This window comes from Anopheles merus, chromosome X (assembly GCF_017562075.2).
Source record: "Anopheles merus strain MAF chromosome X, AmerM5.1, whole genome shotgun sequence".
NCBI classification, from domain to species: domain Eukaryota; kingdom Metazoa; phylum Arthropoda; class Insecta; order Diptera; family Culicidae; genus Anopheles; species Anopheles merus.
This window is the reverse complement of record NC_054081.1, coordinates 10409409-10431935: the sequence shown is the minus strand read 5'-3', so window position 1 is coordinate 10431935 and position 22527 is coordinate 10409409. Positions and strand designations below refer to the sequence as shown.

The window sequence follows — 22527 nt, the reverse complement described above, 5'->3', positions numbered from 1 at the left end:
ACACATTGAAAACTTCTCTGTGCTTGTTTTGCTTTTCATCTAAACGAAAATAAGCTTTTGTTTACTTTTGATTGAGCACTCTGACAGTTAAAATCCTCTCGGCACCGAAACAACCACGTGCATGCATAATTATCCTGCCGTGGTAAAAGCTGTCAAATGAGTTTTGACGCACGATTTCCATGCCACCTACCCGGTATGTAAAGTTTTTAAAAAAAAATTTTATTTTTTAATTTAAAAGTTTTTGTGGTTCATTTTACTCCTTTGTTTTGATGTGTTTTAACATTTCATGTACGACCATTTTGCCCCATAGCGAGTCCATTTTATCCCGCACAATACATTTTCACAACGTTAAATTTTGAGTTTTAAATTTCATTTTATACATTTATAGTTGTTATTAAGTTGTTATTTGATTGCCGTCAAAATATCAGTGTAAAGTGAGATACAGAACAACATCCTTAATAGTGCCATTTTACCCCGCTTTCCTCTATGTGTGTTGTTTGTTAGTTTTTTTTTTTCGTTCCTACTTACATGAAACCACCAATTTAGAAGGAAATGAAGAGATGGATAATTTTATCAAAATATTTTTACTGTAACAATTTTTGCACACTGACGGAAATGTGTTTTTGCTAGGGGTGTAGCTGATTTTTTACAATTATTATAATTATTTTCGCATACTAACGCATGTGACTGCTGTCAGTTTGACTAGCCTGATTAGAATACGGAATAGGAAACAAATTTGATAGGGGCCTTCGAGATGATAGCCCTTATCGCACTTGTGCACTGAATAAAGGAGAGGAAATTACTCCGAAGCCTGATGACGTTGCCGAGTGAAACTAGCACAAGCTTACAATGACAACAAATAACCTTTCCAAACAGTTATTACATTCAATTTACGTTTCAATCCGATTCAAAACAGATAGAGCTCCCGGCGATGGATCACACGCGCTCAATTTTCGCACTACGAGATGTATCAATTATCTTTACAGAACTCGTTACCGACGCTGTTTCTTACGGGTTGCACGAAAGAACTGACAGGCCCGACACTCCAGCTAAGAGTAAGGCTACCAGGGAACCGGGAATAGCCGTTTCGCGTCGGCTTATTGATCCACCAAAACAACCCAACCCACCAGATATCCCCGTTACCGACACGGCTAGAACGGCGTTTTGTTTGTCTGTTTTTTTTAACCCATTTTTGTAGCTGGTTCTGTTTGCCTCCGTCTATCCACAACGGCCACCACACCCGGCGCAAGGCAAGCTAATTATGTGCTTTGTGTGACCGCGCGGTCTCTATATTGACATTGAATCATGTTTACCCTGCTGTCCGAGCTGCTTCGAGCGGCACAATTGCTAACGGCTGTTGTTCCTGGTATCTTAAGCGCCCAAGATTTGCTGCCCTATCTCAGCAACCACCCTCGCTACCGTTATAGAACACTCCGCGCTTATAGCGCCGAGGTTCAAGCATCATGGCCACCAAAGGATGCTTGCCATCTGTATGTTACAGTGTCTCGAGCCCGCTAAGGGAGTTACGATTGCAACCACATTTCCTAATGCCGTTTTGCTGTTGCCCTTCACGTCCCAATTTGGTGATTTTTTTTGCTTGGTGACACTCTGTTCACTCTGCTCTATGCGACCTATTGCAACGAGTATACTAGATCGCACAGGAAGACGGTTATAAAGCACTGTGCACTCTGCTAGACTGGAGTTAGTTCTGAACTGTAAAATGATGTAGTTGCATCAGGCGCGTGTGCCAAGTGAAGTAGTATTTGCAGTGCATATGCAGGTCGCGAATAACTAGTTAAAAGCAAGAGGAACGGAGAGATATGTAAATGTAGGATAGTGAATTTAATAGAATCGTGCATTGTTGATGTGTTTATTTGCAAGCGTTTGAAAACCATCTTTCAACCTTCGTGCGTACCTGGCATGGTAAGTTTGGCGAAGGAAGTAAATTTTGTGTGCATTTTAAATGAAACTTTCATGTCGATTGTACGATTTAGAATTGGGCATGGAAAAAGATACTGACCAATCCTACCCATTTACGCCCTTATGCTGTGTTGTACAGCTTTTTAAAGCCATCTTCTATGCTCGGACGCATGGTAGCGCATGTCATAACGTCGACATTGCCGAGTCGTGCGGAATGGCTGTGAAATAATGGCTGGGAACTTCTTTTTATACTCGCCTGTTTTTTTTTTTTTGTTTACAAGCTTTGCTAGTGTATATTTGCTAGAAAAATAGCGGCTCGGCGATAGTGCGCCGTTGGTATCGTGCATTTTGAAACGTTGAAATTTCATGAAAATTTCCATTGAAATTTTTCATCAAAACTGATTGGCACACGCATTTCATTGCTGCTGCAGCTGTACCTTAAATTTACTTGAATCGTAGAGGGCATTTAATTACCGGTTATTGGACATTCATTCCGTCACATATGTTTGATTTAGATTATTTGTATGGAGATTTTGTTCATCTATGCATGAACAATCTATCAATAAACTCCAACACACGGTCCACACTAGTGAAGTGCTCTTTGGAGCGTACCCACGACTCCGATCTGACACCAGCTATTGTTGGTCCGCTTCCGACACCGGCAAAATCAGAAACGCTAGTTCCACCCGAAGTCGGAGTCGTGCAGAGTCGTCCGAAGTCGTTCAGTGTCGCCCGGGGTCGCTTGGAATCATTCGGAGTAGTCCGAGTCGTCCGGAGCTGCGTGGAGTCACCCGGAGCCGCCCGGAATCGCCAGGAATCGTTCGGAATCGTTCGGAGTCGTCCGGATTCGTTTGGAGTCGTCCGGATTCGTCCGGAGTCTTCCGGATTCATCCAAAGTTCGTCCGCGGAGTCGTCCAAAGTCGTTCAGAGTCATCCGAATTGGTGGTGCTCGCGCACGCTGCAGGTGTGAGTTCAACACGAACTTTTTCGGTTACGCGTTCAAACCAAAAAAAACTTCGTGAAAAAAGGTATTTTTAAACAGTTTTGGTTTATGAAATTGTTTTCCAACGCTACCCCAGCTTCCTTGCTTGAAGGGGAGCTTTCTCATTCCCTCTGTAGTGTTGTATTGTTTCGCATTGAAGTTATGCATCGCTAGAACTAGAATGGCAATACGATTATTCGCAAATAGTCAAAATTGCTTAAGCAGCCAATTTTGGCATGCTAAAAATCGCTGCTTGAATTCGCGTTTTGCAGTAGATAAACAGCTTCAAAGTCCCAGGTGGTCCTTCTAAATAGCGCCTAAGCAGCTTCCTTATGCTATGGTGCCGGGGATAATTTTTCTTTATGTTTTATTTTCAAGCAAGCGTCATCGATGAAATAAACAGCAGGATTAGTTTTGTTTGTGTACATGTGTGTATTTTTAAATCCCTAATATTCATAAGTTACACGAAATGTATCACAATTTACTGTACAATCACAATCACTTCCCTCAAAATCCCTTCTTCAGAGAACTAATCTAACTTGTGCAGCAGCAATGAGGTGATTGATGTCGTCAGTCTTTGACAATTTGACAAGAACCACCTCGTACCGATGTCATGCATTAAAAAGCTATAAAGTTCCACCAAGTTCGGTACGCTTTCTTAACAAGCCTTCAAGTTCTATCGTGAACCATACACATCAGGCTAATCAGCTACAAGGTTCTTGAGAGTACCATTTGCCTGTTAAAAAGCTCCATAGTTCCGCAAAGTACCGTCCCTACCAGCATTAAACGGCTTTGAAGGCATTCAGAAGGCATTTAAGGCCTTAGTCGCCTTAGAAGGCGAATAAAGATTTCAACCGAAACTTTCACGGCTGTAACGGGTTCTCTTCGAAATCTTTCAACTTTTTGATTCAAGGAGAACAGATAGCTTGCCGCCATCTTAGCTTGTTTATATACTGAATTTGCACCTATACCAATGTAACTGCCAAATAGAGCAGTGACATCGCTTTTGGTTCCGAACCGAGAAAGCGTGTGTTCAAATCCAGATTTTTATTATCTTTTTTCTGCGTTTATTTCTTTTTAAATTAATTTTTTCTTACTATAATTACTTTAAACAAAATTTATGTGAAGCGAAATTAAAATAATACCTTTTAAAAAAACATAATAATTACACTTTGTTCACCGTTCATTATCAGGATGGGAGAAATATGTATCTCATTTTTCCTTTTATTTTAGTTATCGAAATGAGTTTGATATATTATCACCTTTCAATGAGTTGGTCTTTAACAACCGAATAATGTAGACCATCTTTAATAAAGTGAAATAGCTCAGAGCTTAACGCAAGAGAACATAACATGTAAATCGTGCTATCGAATCTCACGCTCATATCTGGGAACACTACAACAGTGCAGTGCTGAAGACACTTGTAAGGTTTTCTTTTGACAGTTGCAATTTCAAATTTCAAATTAAAAGCGAAATTTTTCATTGACATATTTCAAAGGCATTTAATTACTGCTAAATGCACTGCTGATCGCCTTCAATTCGCCGGCGATTACAAGGCGATTAGAAGGCATTTAACGGAAATTTGCGGGTAGGGGTCTATCCCTTAATCAGCCCCAAAGTACGACAACGGAACGATTTTTCGTTAAACAGCCCCAAATCAGCCATAAAGTATGAGCTGGCTATTTGGGAGTGCTCGCACCAAGATGAATTAAAAAGTTTAGACTTCATGCATAAATTTTTCAGTATTTCATATGAGCCAAAAAATTATCAAGGAGTTTCGATTTGAATAAAACTGTTAGGCCGCAAATACACGACGCGCGTTTCCGCGGGCGCGTTTAAACGCGTATAACAGTTCCGTAGAGATATCCAGCTGAGCATCTCTGCGTTTCCGCGGTAGCGCGTTCGAATGGCATCCCAGGAGACAACTGTTCTACATTTTTAGCTTAAACTCCTTGTGAACAGCTCGATTTAACCCATTGTCTCATATAAACGCTTGAAAACATGTTTATGTCAGAACTTCGGTAGAAGCCAGACAAACAAGAAGCTGGCAGTTTCGTCCTCGGTGTTCAACAACCAAAACACTGAGTAACAAGAAATAAACGATCTATCCAGGAGTATCAGAATAGTGGAGAAACGCAGGGAAAATAACAAAACAACGTGAAGCGTGTTTTATAATAAACTTTTTGTTTGATACGGATTGAAGAGTACGCATGTTTTGTTTTGGGCTAGTAGCTTGTGCACAACGTGATGACAATTCTCAAAATGACACCAGAAAAAAAACGCTTCACTCTGACGTTTCAACTGTTATAATAAGCTTAAACTCTGCAACATCGCTTGCTCTTTAAGCCAGTTTTAAGCCTGCTCTTTAAGCTTCCAGCAACTCGAAAAACGCTAACAATCTGCTCGAAAATGTCACTTGGGATTTCATTTCTATGGCTGGATTGTTATACGCGTTTCTGCGGGCGCGGAAACGCGCGTCGTGTATTTGCGGCCTTAAACTTCCCTTAAACTGCACCAGTTTAAGGGAATTTAGAAAAAGGCCTTTAAAATCAACTGTGATGTGGCTTTTTCGTTGTTTTCTTCTAGATTTGCTCAGAAATTATGTTTTCTATCGTTATAGTTGGTCATGTACCCATTTTATACTTAAATAAAATCGATTTTCTATAAAATAACGTCACACAAAATCCGCTTTTGTTTTTCATAAATTATCAAATCTACGAATGTAAAATGAGCTCGACGGCATCGTCCATCGAAAGAGGAAAGTTACGAACTCACCCAATCTTAGCGCCTTCAAAACACTTCATAACACACAAATGCACAATTTCAAGCGTATCAAGTACTAATCGAGCAGATATGGGAAAACCATTTCGAGCACATGTCTCTTGGGAGAGCTCTCATGCGAACTCGCGCGGACTGCTCGAATTTGTTTTGCGGGTCGCTGCGACCTCGACAATAACAAAACGAACTGTCATTGCGCCAGAAATCTTTCGCATTGTTTGTTGTCATTTGGCCCGTTTGGCTTTAGCTGTGAAGGACTTTTCGTTAATTTAGCGCCCAATTTTTTTCCGTTCAAGCGTGGTAAGATTTGCTGAACTACCTGTTGTTATCTGTCTGTGTGGTAATGTACTGCTTTTTCTTGCTAGTTGCAGGTTCCAGTGCCCCCACGATGACACCTCCGTCGGTGCAAGCGGAAGGACTGAGGGGTTCCGAAACGGATGGCGCCAAGCTAACGACGGCGGTCGGGGGGCGGCTCAGCTACCTCACCCGCACGGACGAACCGAGCGTGGATGTCAGCCGGTGGGACATACTGCTGACGGCCATCTCGATCCTGTTCCGGCTGGTCAGCATCAGTCTGACCGTGCTGCTGTCCTGCGAGTACTACCGGAACGGGCGCACGGTCTACTTCGCCCTGACACTGGTCGGGCTGTTCGTGCCCGGCATCATCACCTCGCTGCTCAACCTGCTGATGTACCTGGACGACGCGCGCCGAAACCGGCGGGACCGGCAGCCCTGCTGCAGCACGCTGCTCTGTGTCGTGGTGGTGCCGTTCTGCTGCCGCTACTGGCACTCGCTGCGCCTCTCGTACGCGTGCTACCGTGCCAAGCACCGGCAGGACTGGGCCGCCCAGAAGCGAACGTACGAGCTGCTGGTGCAGGAGGACAGCGACGTTGCGCTGCTCCGCATCTTCGAGTGCCTGCTGGAGGTAACGCTGCAGAAGATACTGCAGCTGACGATCGTCCTGTCGACCGGCCCGGTCACCGTCCTGCAGATGCTCTCGATCGTGAGCGCCATGGGCAGCATCGCCTGGTGCATGGCGTCCCACTACCGGTGCGTCCGGTTCGCCCGGCTCGACAAGCGCCACATCCCCTGGTCGGGCACGATCGTGCACATCGCGTGGCAGTTCTCCGTGACGGTGGCGCGCGTGCTCGCGATCGCCACCGTCGCGAGCGTATTTCCACTGTACACCGCCGCCGCCTGTGCGGTGCACGCGCTCCTGATGGCGACGTGGGTGTTTTGCTACGAGCGGCCCCGCTTTTGCGGCGACTCCGTTCCCCAGCGTGCCCTGCTGTCCTGCGCCTTCGGTGCGGTGTTCATCTTCAACTACATCCCGCTGCAGGAAGGCACCACCCGGCTGCGGTACACGTTCTTTTACGCCGTGTGCTTCGTCGAAACCGTTGCGGCCAGCGCGCTGTACGGGACGTTCGTGCGCAATCCGACGATCCGCCAGTCGGTGCTGTGGACCGGTCTGCTGACCTGCTTCCCGATCGCCACGTTCCTGGTGGGGATTGGCCTGATGCTGGTGTTCTATCGCTACTGCCATCCAAACATTATCTCCCGGCAGCTGCAGTCGCGCACGGCGGCAGCAGCCGCGGAATGAGCGACACTGCGCGGACACACAAAGCAACCCGCAAACAACCAAAGATGCCACACTGCCAGTGGATCGAATGGATTCCAACCGCGAAGACTGACATACTGAAATTGAATAGTTTTTTTTTTAATTAGAGATGTTTGCTTTTTTCTCTTTCCAAGACGCAACGTTGGAAAGTGCAAAACAGGAACCGAATAATTCACCTTTGTACACATATCGAGGGGAAAAACAGAATGGGAATGAATAGTATTATATTTAGTAATCGACTGTAGAACAATACTGTTAGAAATAGAGCTATGTTTTTAGCGAATAAGTATTTTTATTAATATATTTTGTTTAATATTTCGATGATAAAGAAGCGTTTTAAATAAACAAGCCGTTTACATTAAATACTTGAACGAGAACGACTCTTGCATACCTTGGTGAAATGTTTTAAAAGCGTTAAATATTGCTGTTTCTATAAAAATCAAACGTACGCTGAAAACCTTCTAGTGATGGGAGCTCTGGAATTGGATTCGTGCATCCACTCCGACTCCGACATTCTTAATTCGGATCCGACTCCGAAATAAATATGGCTTCGAATCCTGCTGCTCCGAAAGAATATAGGTCCAATTGGCTCCGATTGAATCCGGATTACTTCGATCGAATCCAAATGGCTCCGATTGAATCCGATTTGCTAACGTGCTTAATTCGTAGAGCAAAGCACTTGCACTACAAAAGGAAGCTGGCAAGAAACCTTAGTTTCTAGGTAACATTACTGTTTTCATAGCTAACCGTTATAAATAAAAATTCGATCGTCTATCTTTTTCAGGTTATTTCCAGATTTTTGTGTTGATAAATTTTGTGATTTATTGTTCGCTTTCCTTGCATGTTTGGAATTGTTTAACGATTCATTAACAGTTCCCCGCATTTGTTTAGATCATTCTCACAATCAGTTGGCATTATTCAAACTTTTTTTTTTCATAAAAATGAATCAAAAAATTTTGAGCAACGTGCTAAACATTGTTGAAAAGTTAAAATAAATTAATTGAATCCAAATAATGTCTGTATTAAATAAATTAATTTGTTAAATAATAAAAATCAATTGGAAAATATTGAAGAAAATAACATCACAGGAAACTTATAGCTTTTAGCTACGTGAATATATATATAGTAACTCTCTTTCTCTCTCTCTCTCTCTCTCTCTCTCTCTCTCTCTCTCTCTCTCTCTCTCTCTCTCTCTCTCTCTTTCTCCCTCTCTCTCTCTCTCTCTCTCTCTCTCTATATCTCTCTTTCTCTCTCTCTCTCTTTCTTTCTCTCCCTCATACTCTCTCTCTGCCTTTCTCTCTTTTTCTCTCTCTCTCTCTCTCTATATATATCTGTGTGTGTGTCTCTCTCTTTCTATTTATCTCTCTCTCCTTTCTCTGATTATTTCTCTCTCTTTTTCTCCTTCACTCTCCATCTTCAATCATTCTCCAAGATTATCGGTCCCTGACTGCATCCTTCCATCCATGCAGACACCCGATCTCCGTCAGGTCTCGCTTTACCTGGTCCAGCCATCGAGTTCCCTGTGCTCCCCTGCGCCTTATGCCGAACTGAGGATCGCTGTCGAACATCTTCTTGGTGGGGCATAACATCCACATAACATGCCCCACCCATCGTATCCTGCCAGCCTTCGCCACCGTCAGGATGCTCGGTTCACCGTACAGCTAAGCAAGCTCGTGATTGCCAAAGATGATCCGGAGAATGCGTCACACACGCCCAGAGCGATTGCATCCTACGCTCGAATGATCCAAGACTCATGAGCGACTTATCTTATATTTTGTGCGGTCTCGAAGCCTTCTGGATCCCGGCAGATGCAGAAGCCCATATCAAGCAGGATTACCCTTCAGTCGTTGTCCGAAGGTAGCAGAACTCTTCTACCTCCTCGAGATAGTCGCCGTCAACGTAGGCCTGGGTCTATGAACATGTTGCGGCAACATTTATGGATTTTCCTATTTATTGAAAAAACAAATTTGCACAAATTTGTTCGCAAAAACATTTTAAAATTAAGTTTAAAGTATTTTTTATCCGTTTTGGTGAGCAAACAAGTTCGAAAATGTTCCTGCAACAAATAAACATGAATCAAATCGTTTTGGTTCACTTGCAACAAAAATGTTTCCGCAATATATATTTTCATGGACCCATGTCGACTCGTTCGGCCGTCGACTCGTTCGGACGGACAGAGCCTCCGGCAAACAGATACTTCGTCTTCGTCGTAATCTTTTTTTTTGTCTTACTGTTTGGCGTATAGTGGCACTGTATAGTGCAGATAAAGGAATGTAAAGTAGGAAGTGTTGTTAGAAGTTAATTGATGTGAATAACTTTCGGATTCGAATTCGAAAGGAGCTGGATAAGGATCTACCCAAATCCGGCTGCAAGCCCGTTTTGCCCATCACTACAACCTTCAGAAGTGCCATCTCGCCTGATTTAGATTTTAGCATAAAGGACTACAATTTATGATTCGTGATCATCGATATAACATGCTGAAAAAAGACGAATATGTCAATCAAGACAACAGCAGTTATATTTGCATTTGGAAAAAAAAATAATTTAAAATTAACGCAAACCCGGTATCGCCGCTTTGCACCGTGTTCCCATACGCGTCGCAGCCGCCGTCCGCCAAATGCGCACACAAGTGAACCTCATCTGCCTCGGTGAAACGTCAACACAACGCAAAACCACAACCAAAACAAACGTAATCACTTGCGGCGTCCGTGGTCGTGGTGCGAGTTTCCAAATATGTTGCAAAGTACGCGAAAGTTCGCCTGGCACCTGCGTGCCCTTGCAGCCGTGAGCTGCGGGCGTACGTTGTAAGTACTAATTCCTCCTCCCCCTCCCCCACCCACACAATCACTAACGTTTCGCTCCTTCCTGCACCAGCACCGGCAGTGCCTTCCGCCCAGGTACGCTGGCAAGGCACCCGAGCGGCAGCAGGCAGCTGCTGGCCAGCCCGGCCACGCTGGCCGCCAGCCGGCGCAGCATGTTCATCCAGACGCAGGACACCCCCAACCCGGACAGCCTGAAGTTCCTGCCCGGCGTGCCCGTGCTGGAGAAGGGCCAAACGATGGACTTCCCCTCGGTGTCGGCCGCCCAGTGCAGCCCGCTGGCCAAGCTGCTGTTTCGCGTCGAGGGCGTGCGGGCCGTGTTTTTCGGCGGCGACTTCGTCACCATCTCGAAGCAGGAGGACGCCGAATGGCGCATCATCAAGCCGGAGGTGTTTGCGGTGATAATGGACTTCTTCGCGTCCGGCCTGCCGGTGGTGACCGACGCGAAACCGAACCCGGACACGCAGTTCAACGAGGACGACGACGAGACGGTGCAGATGATCAAGGAGCTGCTCGACACGCGCATCCGGCCGACGGTGCAGGAGGACGGCGGTGACATCATCTTCATGGGCTTCGATGACGGCGTGGTGAAGCTGAAGATGCAGGGCTCCTGCTCGTCCTGTCCGAGCTCGATCGTGACGCTCAAGAACGGCGTGCAGAACATGCTGCAGTTCTACATCCCCGAGGTGGTGTCGGTCGAGCAGGTGACGGACGAGGCGGACAAGGTGGCGGAGCAGGAGTTTTCCCGGCTGGAAAAGCAGATCCGCCAGAAGGACGAGGAGCCGCCGGCGGAGAACAAAACCTAGAGCGCTGGCGGCAATGGCCAGCTGTGGGGTGGATTGATATTTTCGTTATTTTGTTGTTAGCTTAGTGTTTGGTTGGAATTAAAGAAATCTAACTCGGTTTTTAGAGCCGCTCAGTAAATCACCTGGGCTGTATTAGTGTAGCGTCTAGTGTACAAGATGAAAAATTTAATATCACCTGCAACTTCGAAGTTTCGCTTCAGTCCAGAGTTGTCAAACGGATGTGACCCGCGACCACTTGAGCCAAAATTTATTTGTAGAAGCATTTCTGCTTCAATAGTACATGTCAGTCAATTCCGGACTGCTGACATATGAAGAGATTTTCAAACTTCGCCGGTTTCTCTATGAATTGTCCGGATTAGTCTACATTCTCTCTACGCATGTATGTATAAAAAAGATACGAATTGCTTGTTGAAGTCAGAGAAGGAAAATCAAATACGGTTATTTTGATGAAACTGAGCTTTCAATTCCGCACAATTGTAGTAAAACGGTTAAAAAATCAATGGAAATTATGTTATACCCTTTCCGATGATTAAATTTGTCAGTAACTGTTGTGGTCACGAAGTGGAAGGCTCCCTACATTCGGCGTTAAGGACGTATGCAGCCACTGAGTGACTGATGAGCGGTTAGCAGACGAGAGAGCGCCAGACGCTCGTGGGACACCGTCGGGAACACAAGGGCTGATCGTGTAATAAAGTATTGTGTATTGTTTATTACGTGTTCGGTGTAAATATAAACTGTATACTCTCGGCCATCCGAACACAACAGTGGCGACGAGGAAAACAAAATAGACTTTTGGGAGTTTTTCGAGTAAAGTTTACATGTTATGCGTGTGTCAGTCATTGCTATAACTCTCGTGCTAGCGTCGCGCGTGTGTATGTGCGTCGCGTGATCGTACCGTGTCTCGGGTCGTATTTAATTTGTTTTATCGGGTGTTCTGTGCGTACTGCAACAATTCCTTCGTTACGGAAGCGGAGAAGAATGAACAGCCCAGGAGATCAGCCCCCATCGGAAGAGCAGCGTCGAGCATCGCAAAATTGGTACAGCGTTCCCGGTGCAGCAAGTATGCCGCAGCAGCCGCAGCAGCCATCATTAGTAGCAGTGCCACCAAATCTACAAAGTGCAATGCCCTCAGCATACCAGAATCCAGCGCCATCGCAGAATTTTGTTGAAGGGTCATCGCACCAAGCAGCGTCATCGCACCAAGCAACGTCATCGCACCAAGCAGCGTCATCGGAGCAAATGATGCAACTGATCATTTTAATGCAGAAACAGATAAGCCAACTCACATTAATGCAAAATAATTCGGCAATTGCCAAGCCCCCAGAAAATGTATTAACTTCCGCACCTTTTGCAGAGCAAATACTCGATTCTTTATCGCACCACATAAAGGAGTTCCACTACGAGGAGGAAGCAAAAATGACCTTTGCTTCGTGGTTTGCTCGATATGAGGATTTGTTTGAACGAGATGCTTCAAGGTTGGATGATAGCGCAAAAGTGCGGCTCCTCATAAGAAAACTGGGCGCAGCAGAATATGAAAGATATACCAATTTCATATTGCCAAAGAGTTGTCGTGATTTTTCGTTCAGCGAAACGATAAAAAAGCTGTCATCGTTATTCGGAGTGAAAGAGTCATTGTTGCATAGGCGTTATAAATGCTTGAACCTAATGAAACGACGTAGCGAAGATTATCTGGCATATTCTTGTCGTGTGAATCGAGCCTGTGTAGATTTTGAAATTGGAAAATTAACTGAGGAACAATTCAAGTGTCTGATATACGTATGCGGACTGCGGGACGAAGAAGACGTCGAGATTCGAACACGTCTACTTGGAAAGATCGACGACCGAAACGACACAACACTGGAAAGTTTAACAGCAGACTGCCAGCGTATTTTGAACTTAAAAAAAGACAGTGCTATGATCGAGAAAGCAGCAACCGAACAAGTTTTCGCTGTGCAAAAGAAAACTGACGAACCAAAGTTTTCTGAGCGCCAAAATTTCCAGAGCAGAAAGCACGAATATAAGCGTCCTCAAACCCTACCTGGAAGAAATTGCTGGCTTTGTGGAAAAAATCATTGGGCGCGTGATTGTCCTTTTAAGTCGAATGTGTGTCGTGTCTGTAAGAAAAAGGGTCATAGAGACGGTTACTGTCCAAAACCGAAACGTTATTCAGATAGTCCAACATACAGAAACAAGTTTTCATCACGAGTGGTTTCGGTGAATACAACGAATGTTCAGCAAAGGCGAAAATATATCAATATTTTTATAAATAATGTAAGCACTCGATTGCAGTTCGACACAGGATCTGATATAACGATCATTAATCGAAACGTATGGCAACGTCTTGGAAAGCCTGAACTAAAACGAACAGTTAGCGCAAGAACAGCATCAGGAAGCGGACTCTTTCTGTTAGGAGAGTTTGAAGCGAATGTTACCATCGGAAGCGTAACTCATGTGGCTTCTTTAAGAGTAGCACAGGCAGACATACTATTGCTCGGAACAGACTTAATAGACCTGTTCGCACTTGGTTCTACCCCCATGGATGCTTTTTGTAGGCATATCTCATCTGAGGATTACTCTAAGACGGTTGAGCGGAGATTTCAAGAGGTCTTCAACGGCATGGGTCTGTGCACAAAGGCTAGTGTAAAACTGCAGCTGAAGGAAAACGTTCGTCCAGTATTTTGCCCAAAGCGACCGGTAGCTTATGCAGTACAGGAGTTAGTCGACAAGGAACTCGATCGACTAGAGCAGATGAGCATAATATCTCCAACGGATTACTCTGAATGGGCAGCACCTATCGTCGTCGTCCGCAAGGCAAACGGCAGCATTCGGCTTTGCGGGGACTACTCAACTGGACTAAATGACGCGTTGCAGCAACATGAGTATCCTTTACCATTACCTGAAGATATCTTCGCTAGACTATCGCAATGCAAAATATTTAGCAAAATTGATCTATCCGATGCTTTCTTACAGGTAGAAATCGACCCTGCCTACCGATCTTTACTCACCATCAATACGCATCGAGGTTTATTCACCTACAATAGATTGCCGCCTGGTATTAAGATTGCTCCAGCAGCGTTCCAGCAGCTTATCGACACAATGCTGGCTGGTGTAAAAGGAGTGTCATGTTACATGGACGACATCATTGTCGGAGGAGCCACTGAACAAGAGCATGAAGCAAATTTAATGGCAGTTTTGAAAAGAATTCAAGAGTATGGATTCAGCATTCGATCGGAAAAATGCGCTTTTAAGGTTCAGCAACTAAGATATTTGGGTTACATCATCGACACCCACGGATTGCGCCCCGATCCAGCGAAGATCGATGTCATAAAAAGGCTTCCAGAACCAACAGATGTGAGCGGCGTCCGATCCTTTCTAGGAGCCATAAATTATTATGCCAGATTTGTCCCAAACATGCGAGAGTTGCGATATCCACTGGATAACTTATTGAAGACAAATGCACAATTTCGATGGACCGCCGATTGTAAAAGAGCGTTTGAAAGATTTAAATCCTTGCTATCATCGAACTTGTTGTTAACGCATTATGATCCAAGGCATAAAATAATAGTATCGGCAGATGCATCATCAATAGGTATTGGTGCCACTATTAGCCACATGTTTCCCAATGGTACGATACGTGTGGTTCAACACGCCTCTAGAGCACTTACAAAAACGGAAGAAGGATATAGCCAAATAGATCGTGAAGGACTGGCAATCATCTTTGCGGTAACGAAATTCCACAAGATGATATTTGGAAGGCGTTTCCAGCTTCAGACAGATCATCGTCCACTACTGCGGATCTTTGGGTCGAAAAAAGGGATCCCAGTCTACACTGCCAACCGCTTGCAGCGTTTTGCGCTCACGCTATTGTCATACGATTTCGGCATTGAATATGTACGCACCGAATCATTCGGAAATGCCGATGTACTCTCCAGGCTAATTAACAAGCATGATAAACCGGATGAGGATTGTGTAATCGCTTCTGTTGCACTAGAGATGGATGTAAAGTCTATTGCAACAAGCGCTTTAGTTACGTTTCCCTTGAGTTTTAGAGAGGTCGCTCGAGAAACGAATCGTGATCCTATAGCAAGGAAGTTGCATTACTACATAAAAAACGGGTGGCCACGTAACATTGCCCTTGGCGCAGATTCATCTCGTTATCACAGCAGGAAGGAAGACTATTCAACGGTGGAAGGATGTATTTTGGTCGGAGAGAGAGTGTTAATACCAGAGAAACTACGCAAGCAATGTCTGTCCCAGCTTCATCGAGGACATCCTGGTATCCAGCGCATGAAGGCGATTGCGCGTAGCTATGTGTTTTGGCCGTCGTTAAATGAAGACATCATCGATCTCGTCAGTAATTGCCATTCATGTGCTCTGGCAGCAAAATCTCCTGCTCATGCTGATCCTTTGCCGTGGCCGAAGACAACAACGCCATGGGAGCGTGTCCATGTGGACTACGCGGGCCCAATAGATGGAGACTATTTTTTGGTAGTAGTCGATGCGCATACTAAGTGGCCAGAGATCATCCGGACGGCTAGTATCACAGCCCGCATAACCGTTAGCATCTTGAGAGGGTTGTTCGCGCGTTTCGGTATGCCCACGACACTGGTGAGCGACAATGGCACACAATTCACCAGCGGTGAGTTTTCAGAGTTCTGTTTGAGTAATGGTGTGCATCACATTACGTCTGCCCCGTTTCATCCGCAATCAAACGGGCAGGCAGAAAGATTCGTAGATACGTTTAAGCGCTCGTTAACCAAGATAAGAGTAGGAGGAGCACCGCTGCAGGAAGCACTGGACCTATTCCTACAGACATATCGAACCACGCCAAACCCTCAGTTAGAGCAAAACAAAACACCTGCTGAAGTTATGTTTGGACGACCTATACGAACGTGTTTTGATTTACTCCGTCCCCCAAGGAAAATTCAACATGATTTTAGAGAAGGGAATGAAAGATCGTTCGAGCGTGATGACCTTGTCTATGCTAAGGCGTATAGTAGGAACAATTGGCATTGGGTTCCAGGAAGAGTGATTCGGAAACGTGGAAATGTTACCTACGAGGTACTGACTGGTCATCGCAGCGTCATTAGACACATTAATCAACTGAAAAGGCGTGGACCATTAAACAGCCAGGGTCCCATGACGGAACGTTTCAATCCATTACCGTTGGATGTATTATTGGATTCCTGGAGCATACCCGTTACACCATCAGTGCTCCCAGATGTTTATCCAACACAACTTGCACCGCCAGTGGCGACTCCAACTGAGCCGCCATCTCTTCCCCCACATCGATCCATTCCTCAGCATCAACGTTCACCACGTCGCTCTTCTCGGTCTAGAAGAGCTCCACGTCGGTTCGATCCGTACCTACGCTATTAAAAAGGGGAGATGTTGTGGTCACGAAGTGGAAGGCTCCCTACATTCGGCGTTAAGGACGTATGCAGCCACTGAGTGACTGATGAGCGGTTAGCAGACGAGAGAGCGCCAGACGCTCGTGGGACACCGTCGGGAACACAAGGGCTGATCGTGTAATAAAGTATTGTGTATTGTTTATTACGTGTTCGGTGTAAATATAAACTGTATACTCTCGGCCATCCGAACACAACAGTAACAAATATTTGACGAACAGCTTTGAAACGAAACAACTCACGGTTTAGTCTCAACCTCTTTCAAAACCGTGAATGTCTTACTCATGTTTAAGCAGTTTAGGAACATTACTTTTTTTTTATTGTTAATCCATCAATCAAAGCACTTGGCGACCAATTAAGCAATTCCTATTAGAGACAGACTTGTACAAATTAACAAAATCACTCATCCAACAGGAATTAAAAACGCAAGCTTTCACATATTTTGTTAAAATCAGATGAAATGATATCAGCACAAACACGTGTTACTTGTGATAGGATGTTACAAACGATCTCAAGCTATCCATCAGTCATCCTGCCTAGCTCAATGTAATTCGATAAACTACAGGAGGACTTATGAATCCGATTTTTGTCGCCATTATGAATGAAGATTTCTATGGAGATTGGCAGGAAGGGAATAACGGGTACTAAAGGACTAGTTTTGGGTAAATCTAAAGTGCCCTGGAGCCTGCCATTGGTGCCAGAGATTCTGGGGCCAGCGGTTGGCACTAGTGGAACTGGCCATATGCATGTCGCAGTTGTGTCCTGATCAGTGGTGCGCCAGATCCATTTATTGGTTCTTGGCGGGCTACGTAAAGGATGCTAGGGAATACCATTGTATTCGATGGAGTATGACCCGTTTTTTCTTGATGAAACTATGTTGGTCATCTTGGGTGTGTGTATGACTCGAACACTTCCTCTGAGAGTTTTCCGATGCCACCACTTGCTCGTACAAATATTTTAATATACCTATCAGAGTAATATTATCGTAAAGATACTTCCGTCCTTCTCAAACCTATGTTGGGGAAAGAGGTGGGACTTATCATCATCATCATCATCATACGAATTAATGAATGTTGATCAATGAATCAATGAATCAATGAATGCAATGAATCTGAATCTCAATTGAAAAGATTGATGAATCTCAAAAATTCTTGAATAGAAAAAAATTATAAATCCATTAAAATTCATATATCTCCAGGTATTTATGAATCTTTGTGAATGAAGATGTACGATTTCAAAATATTGAATTTCCTAAATCCCACCTAAAACATGTCCGTCGTGGGTTCAAGCCTCGCATGAAGCTTTGAAGATTTGTGAATCTTTAGAGATTTACGAATCTTTTAAGATTCGATTCGAGATTCGAGCCACTCATCACTGAAGATTCAAATGAATGAAACTCATCGAAAGATTCATGAAACTCAACACTACTAAGGGCTTATATGACACCTTGCACTCCTCTGCAAACTCAACATCTGAACTGGACTGAACGACCTGTACTAATTTATGGACTTTAGACAGCATCAAAAGTAAGAATTCGCTACTTCAATTCCAGCTCAAAACTATTGCTTATCAAAATGACACCCATATCAACTTTACTTTACAATTTTACTACTCTGTATCGGGAACAAACGCGTTTCCCTCCTACACGGACATGCCCCGGCCTTTACAGGCTTTCGACCACGATTCACCACGCAGTGGACACTTTTCGAGCTGGCATAGACACTCGGAACAGTCGCAAACTTCATAACAAACACATCTGGAAATGATTGCAAACAAGCACGAGTTGAAAGGCGGAACGGAATTGGAATTTATTCCGTTTTTATAAAACAGTATTTAATTATATAAAACAATTATTAACCTATTACCTATCTACCATCTACCATCTCAATCCGAACCCGTTCGCCGTGCCATTTTCATCGGCCGTCGGTGTAACTCATCGTCCTCCGCGTGGTCGCCCTCCGTCTCACTGTCACTTTCTTTGCCGGCCGCCTGTTTGAGCTTTGCTTTGGCTTTAAAGGCACCCAGCGGCAGGCAGTGCAGCCGCTGCGGTTCTTCCCCGGGCGGCACCAGCTCGTTGCCAGCCGGCTCCAGCAGCGAGCGCAGCAACGTTTCCTTCCCGACCCGATCCAGCTCGTCCGCCACCACGCTGAAGCGAATGTCTCGCACGTCCGGCTGCAGGCTGCGCAGGAAGTCGACCAGCTCCGTGCTGCTGGCATGGGAGGAGTAGCACACGTACCACAGATTGCCGCTGCCCTGCTGCCAGAACGGTTCCCCCGGGCGCAGGTTGCACCAGCGGCGCGCGGTCGGGCGGATCGTCATCACGAAGTCGGGATGCTTCTCCTCCGGCTTCGCCGCCCGACACGCCCCCTCGTGCTGTAGCGTTTTCCCCCGGCAAGCGTGTATCCGCGCACCGGCCGCATCGTCCGTAAAGACGTCATCCAGCACCGCGAAATGGTTGTACGGTTCGCGCTGGGCAGCGTACACGTGTATCCGCTGGTGCAGCCGGCCCGCCAGCTGACAGAACAGCTCCTCCGAGCCGTACGATGCCGGTGGCCACAGTGCGACCACGTTGCGCCGGTCGTGCGCCAGCCAGCGCGAGCACAGCTCCACTATCCGGTCCATGCTGGCCTGCCGCGATGGGAAGTGCGCGTACCGCCGGTCGAGAAAGGTGCTGTCGAGGTAAACGATGGTCGGCCGCACCCGGTACCGGGTGATCGCGGTCAGGCTGGCGGACGACAGCCGAAAGTCGCCCGTGTACAGCAGCCGGACCGTTTTCGTTTCGAAGTAGAACATCACCGAGCCGGGACAGTGCTCAGCGGGCACGGTCCGGACGCAGAGCTCGTAGGCCGGACCGGCCGGCGGTCGTACGGTGAGGCTCAGCTGCTCCCGGACCGGCACCGGGACGAGCGTGTGCTGCGGGTACCGGAGACCGACAATGACGGCCGAGTGCGGACTGACGTAGAGCGGACCGGGCAGTGGCGCCGCGTCCGGCAGGCCCTGCATGTGATCGACGTGGCAATGGGACAGGAAGAAGAGTGTGGCCCGATCCCGGACCGGCTGGTCGAACCGATCGATCCCGATGCCGGGCAGCTCCGGCACGGTGCCCGGGAAGGTGCTCATCTTCGGGGTCGAGGTTGCGCTGTTTACCGGTGCGCGATTCGAACGTTTTTGTTTTTGTTTTCATGTGACGTCTATGTTATGTGAAGCGAGGGAGAGAAAAGATAGAAGAGAAGGAAATGATGAACTACAAGAAGTCCTCGAGATACGCGGTAGCTTTTAGACGCGTGTTCGGAGAATTACGCAATTTTATAACATTAACAGTTCTTTGTGCAAATTGTGAAGATTTGACTCATCAATCGACCAGCGGAAAAGACAATCTCATTGGATCGAGTTTTAAAATTCTTTCAAGATGGTTTCATATTGTAATTTACAGTCAGCATCATATCACCGTTCAAACAGACGACGCGCGACAAAAAATAGCTCAACATTTCACTCCGAGTAGATCAAAGTAACTCCCCAAGCGCCACAGATTAAGCTTAAACGACTGGAAAATTGAATATCCATAGAAAAAAAAATGAAAGCTTCACAGCTTCATTGGTTTGATCAATAGATGGCGTATTACAACTCATCATTATATTGCTGTCCTTTTCTTGCAATGTTTTTCGACAAGTTTCATCTTATCATGACCTATATAGCCTTATAACTTTCTGAGCAAAAATCTATATGAATGGTCGTGTGGTTAGATACGTGGGTATCAATACCAATGACCATTGCTCAAATCTCACTTGCTTCAGTGCTGGTGGTTTCCGTTGGAGTTTAGTATTTAAACAATTGTATCGCCGTTCTAGTTCTAGCGATGCATAACTTCAATGCGAAATCATACAACAGTACAGAGGAAATGAGAAAGCTCTCCTCCAAGCGATGAAGCTCAACTGGTTGGGGGGTATCCCACCAATAGAGAGCGCCACCAGCTTTTTTGCTATTTTTAGAATGAATGAGTCGTTTGCCGTCTGCTAAACGAAGTCTTTCTATATTCCGTTTAGGTAGAGAACTTGAGTCGTTTAGAAGCCGTTTAGTGGTCTTTTAGTGGATTTGTGGCACTTGGGTCATTTGACTCAGTCGATTAACTTGTTTTTTATTTGAAAATACAAAAAATAAATGTGTTCAACTCTATTTTTTTTGCATTTGGCATTCATCTGGCTCGTAAACAAACTTAATAATTCGATTATTCCGAACGAATCAGAAATGTCGAGCGAGACGAGTAGCTCTGTTTGCAAAATTGAGCTACTTTTTGTCGTTGTTCCTCTATGTCTATTTTACCAGGCGCTCTAGCACCAATCAAACACGACATCGAACATGAAAAATGTATGGGATTTGACATGTTTGTCTTGTTTGTTTGTTTTTGTCTGGCAGTGCACCACCATATGATTATATGGGTTTGTTCGAGTCGGATGTTGTGTTCGATTGCTGCTAGAGCGCCGCCTAACAGTCATACAATTGATTTTGTCAATGCTCTATCGGGTGCGATTTCATCGGACGTGCTGTCAAAATTTTATATGAGATTTGATAGAAAACGTAAAAAAGACATATGACTCTAGACAGTCGAAGTCTAAAAGAGAGAGTAAGCCTCTGAATATGTTGTTTAAAACAAACGTTTGTACAACATAGGAGGATACATCCCCTCTCGCCAAATAGAAGAAGAAGAAGAAGAAGAAGATAGAAAACGTGAGACGTATTCCATAACTGATTTGAGGCTGTTTAACAAAAAATCGTGCCGATGTCGTACTTTGTGGGTGATTAAGAGATGAAACGGTATTTGGTGAAACCATATAGCTTTTTAACAAGCACACGGTACTCGTTGGAACTTTGCGGCTGATTAGCACTATGTGTAGGGTTCATGATGGAACATGAAGGTTTGTTAAGAACGTGTACCGAACTTGGTGGAACTTCATAGCTTTTTAATCTTTTAGTTGGTAACCGGATATCCGGGTATTTTTTTCAACTTCGAACTGCGATAACTTTTGATTCATTACTTTCATTGATCAGAAATTTTCCGTAGCCTCCCAACTCTTAATTTCTGATTTTTTGGTGCATAAATTGTAATTTTAGACAGTCTGTAAGTATTTTATTTTGAATTTTTTTAACTTTACCACGTAAGTTGGCAACCAGCGTACCTGGGTATTCCATACATTTTATATGGAGAATGACGTTTCTTTTCTTCCTTTTTTCGTATTTTGCTTATTTTTGAGTCGAGTTCAAGCGATTCCAAATTTCAATTTGACCGTTATTTTTATAATAAAATGAAAAAAATTTAATGAATAAATGAAATAGAAGAGAATATATGGTCGGCATTACTTGCTTACAGCATTAAAATATAGAAAGCATTGTTTACCTATGAAAATCGTTAATTTTTTGCGTCAAAACGTGTGGAATACCCGGGTATGCCGGTTGCCAACTTACGTGTGTAAATCTGGTTGCCAACTCTACGGTTAATGCATGACATCGGTACAAGGTGGCTCTTGTCAAACCGTCAAAGAGAGACGCCGTTGATCATCTCATTGCTGCTGCACAAATTAGATTTGTTAATTGAAGAATGAATATTGAGTGAATAAGGATAAGGAAGCTGCTTAGGCGCTGTTTGAAAGACCCACATGGAACTTAGATGCTGTTTATCTACTGCAAAAGACGAATTCAAGCAGCGATCTTTAGCGTGCCAAAATTAGCTGCCTAAGGCCCGTGTCTGTGCTCCATCGCATGCGATTTTATCGCACGTGCTGTCAAACGCTTTTTCGTATAATATTGCGATTATTTGGATGATTTTAATAATATAACGATTATGAAAAATTAAGTTGAGATTGTTCCTACAAAACACCACACATTTAGTTTGACAGATAAAATCGGATGCGGTGTCCGACGAAATCAAAATTTTTTGATTCCGTCGTACGACGAAATCGCACGTCCGACGTTATCTGTCAAATCCCATATAAAATTTTGACAGGCCTTCCGATAAAATTGCATCCGATGGAGCACAGACACGGGCCTAAGCAATTTTGGTTATTTGGGTTGTAGCACGCCATCTATTGAGCAAACCTGTGAAGCTACGGAGCATTCGTTTGTTTTTTTCTTTCTATGGATATTAAAATTTTTGGTCGTTTAAGCTTAATATTTAGCGTTTGAATCCTGCGCGACATAAAGT

General features: G+C 44.8%; 3 protein-coding genes across 3 annotated transcripts; 2 read left to right on the top strand and 1 right to left on the bottom strand.

Annotated features, from left to right (window-relative positions):
• The first annotated feature begins 5902 nt into the window (after positions 1 to 5902).
• Positions 5903 to 7647, top strand: LOC121591620 (XK-related protein 6). The gene is made up of 2 exons (XM_041912348.1): positions 5903 to 5980; positions 6052 to 7647. The coding sequence occupies exon 2, from the start codon at positions 6069 to 6071 to the stop codon at positions 7278 to 7280; it is 1212 nt and encodes a 403-aa protein (XP_041768282.1). The 5' UTR covers positions 5903 to 5980; positions 6052 to 6068; the 3' UTR covers positions 7281 to 7647.
• A 2291-nt stretch (positions 7648 to 9938) lies between these two features.
• LOC121592039 (NFU1 iron-sulfur cluster scaffold homolog, mitochondrial-like) lies at positions 9939 to 11636 on the top strand. Its single transcript, XM_041913258.1, has 2 exons — positions 9939 to 10102; positions 10173 to 11636. The coding sequence occupies exons 1-2, from the start codon at positions 10032 to 10034 to the stop codon at positions 10921 to 10923; spliced, it is 822 nt and encodes a 273-aa protein (XP_041769192.1). The 5' UTR covers positions 9939 to 10031; the 3' UTR covers positions 10924 to 11636.
• Positions 11637 to 17453: 5817 nt separating this feature from the next.
• On the bottom strand, positions 17454 to 19521 carry LOC121591408 (protein artemis-like). Its single transcript, XM_041911873.1, has one exon. The coding sequence runs from the start codon at positions 19449 to 19451 to the stop codon at positions 18216 to 18218; it is 1236 nt and encodes a 411-aa protein (XP_041767807.1). The 5' UTR covers positions 19452 to 19521; the 3' UTR covers positions 17454 to 18215.
• Positions 19522 to 22527: the final 3006 nt, after the last annotated feature.

Bases quoted from the DNA above. Each gene is read 5' to 3' on its own strand.
- LOC121591620 (XM_041912348.1), top strand. From the start codon at position 6,069: ATGACACCTCCGTCGGTGCAAGCGGAAGGACTGAGGGGTTCCGAAACG.
- LOC121591408 (XM_041911873.1), bottom strand. From the start codon at position 19,451: ATGAGCACCTTCCCGGGCACCGTGCCGGAGCTGCCCGGCATCGGGATC.
- LOC121592039 (XM_041913258.1), top strand. From the start codon at position 10,032: ATGTTGCAAAGTACGCGAAAGTTCGCCTGGCACCTGCGTGCCCTTGCA. The intron at 10,103-10,172 runs GTAAGTACTAAT...TTCCTGCACCAG, and splicing joins GTGAGCTGCGGGCGTACGTT to CACCGGCAGTGCCTTCCGCC.